This window comes from Papaver somniferum, chromosome 11 (genome assembly GCF_003573695.1).
Source record: "Papaver somniferum cultivar HN1 chromosome 11, ASM357369v1, whole genome shotgun sequence".
Classification (NCBI taxonomy): Eukaryota; Viridiplantae; Streptophyta; class Magnoliopsida; order Ranunculales; family Papaveraceae; genus Papaver; species Papaver somniferum.
In genome coordinates this window covers 28,159,728-28,161,426 of record NC_039368.1, presented here as the reverse complement: position 1 = coordinate 28,161,426, position 1,699 = coordinate 28,159,728, and the positions used below count along the sequence as shown (strand labels likewise).

Here is a 1,699-nt window from a genome sequence, read left to right as displayed (position 1 = left end):
AACACCTACAAAGACATCCAAAATAAATACAAAATCGAGCACTAATAATATATACAATTGAGATTATATCAGACACAAAAATGTGTCTATCAGTGTTCAATATGGACTAGGTCCCGGGTTTTTTCTGCATTTGTGGTTTCCTCATTAACAAAATTTCTGGTGTCTGTGTTGTTTCTATTCCGCATTATATTTTGTTATATAATTGAAATATCATAGGTTGTGCATTGTATCGATCAATTGTGAAATCCAACCTTTGGTTGTTGATTGGAAATTGATTGATCCTTGGATATTGGTCTTTGGTACCATCCAAGTTTATATCTCTTGTATTTAATCAAGACTCGCAGATTTGCTCGAGTAAGAATTAAATCAAGAGATAGAGATATAAAACTCTTTGATATACTTTTCTATTGATTGAGTCTAACTGTCTAATTGATTCTCATAAAAGTATATTGGAGTTTCTCCATACAGATTGCTAATCGAAATATTGGGCGAGTTTGTTGGATCCCCGCTTTTTCAAAGGCCATTCTTAGAGATATGATTTTAGTGAACACCTTAAAGCTGAAATTACTGAGACCAATTGGCCTGAACTGATTGGGATTTTTTGCTCCTTGAATTTTAGGAAGAAGAGTCAAGAAGTTAGAATTTAAACCTTTAGAAATGTAATTCTGCTCTAACAATATTTAACTGCTTTGATGAAGTCATGTTGAATAATTTCCCTGCATGCTTTGTAAAACATTCCTGAAAAACTATCAGGTCCAGGTGCACTATCTGCATCCATTCCAAAAACTGCTGCTTTAATCTCCTCTGCTTCAAGAATAACTTCAAGCATAAATTGATCAGATTCAGTAATGACATTTGGTATAACTTCAAGAATAGAATCATTAACAACCATATTTTGAGCTTTAAATCTTTGTTCAAAAAAATTCACTAATATATCAGTAATTTTTGTTTGATAAGATACCAAATTCCCATTTTCTTCCTCCAGTTCACAAATGGCATTTCTTGTTTGCCTAATCTTAACATTTGAATGAAAGAAATTAGTGTTTGAAGACCCCTCCATGACCCACTTAATTCTGGATTTTTGTTTCATCATTGTACTGTATTGTACTTCTCTTGAATTGAGTTCATTTTGAGCACCAACTAGATCATGCAGTGCTTGTTCATCATGAGGATCAGAATCTGAAATTATCATCTTTTCTTTAACATTAACTTCTGCCTCCTGAATTTTGACCTTAACATCACCAAAAACCTGCCAGTTCCATTCTTTGAGATTTTTTTTGAGATTTTTAAGTTTCTTCATAAAGATGAAAGCAGGATCACCATGTATTTCTTGTTCCCAGCTATCTTGAACCACCTTCATGAATGTAGGATGCTCTAGCCATATTTTTTGAAACCTTAGAGGAACATTTTTTGGCTTTGGAACACTTGCACACCCATCTAATATAGTGGTGCATGATCAGAAGCAATTTTGATACCCACCTTGTAACCCAAATTATTATGTATTTGCAGCCATTTCATATTGAACACAACTCTATCAAGATTACATAGAATCCTCTTGCTACCTTGCTGACAATTGGACCATGAAAATTCCAGACCAATCTTAGGAGCTTGCATTAATTCACATGCATTTAAACAATCATTAAAATCAATCATGGATCTTCTCGAAGGAGACCTTTCACCCACCTTTTCTTCCATGGAT

At 33.7% G+C, this 1,699-nt stretch overlaps 1 protein-coding gene across 1 annotated transcript; it reads right to left on the bottom strand.

Moving 5' to 3' along the window:
* Positions 1–670: 670 nt before the first annotated feature.
* Positions 671–1,360, bottom strand: LOC113324250. The gene has a single exon (XM_026572571.1). It carries the CDS (start codon positions 1,358–1,360, stop codon positions 671–673), a length of 690 nt encoding a protein of 229 aa, XP_026428356.1.
* Positions 1,361–1,699: the final 339 nt, after the last annotated feature.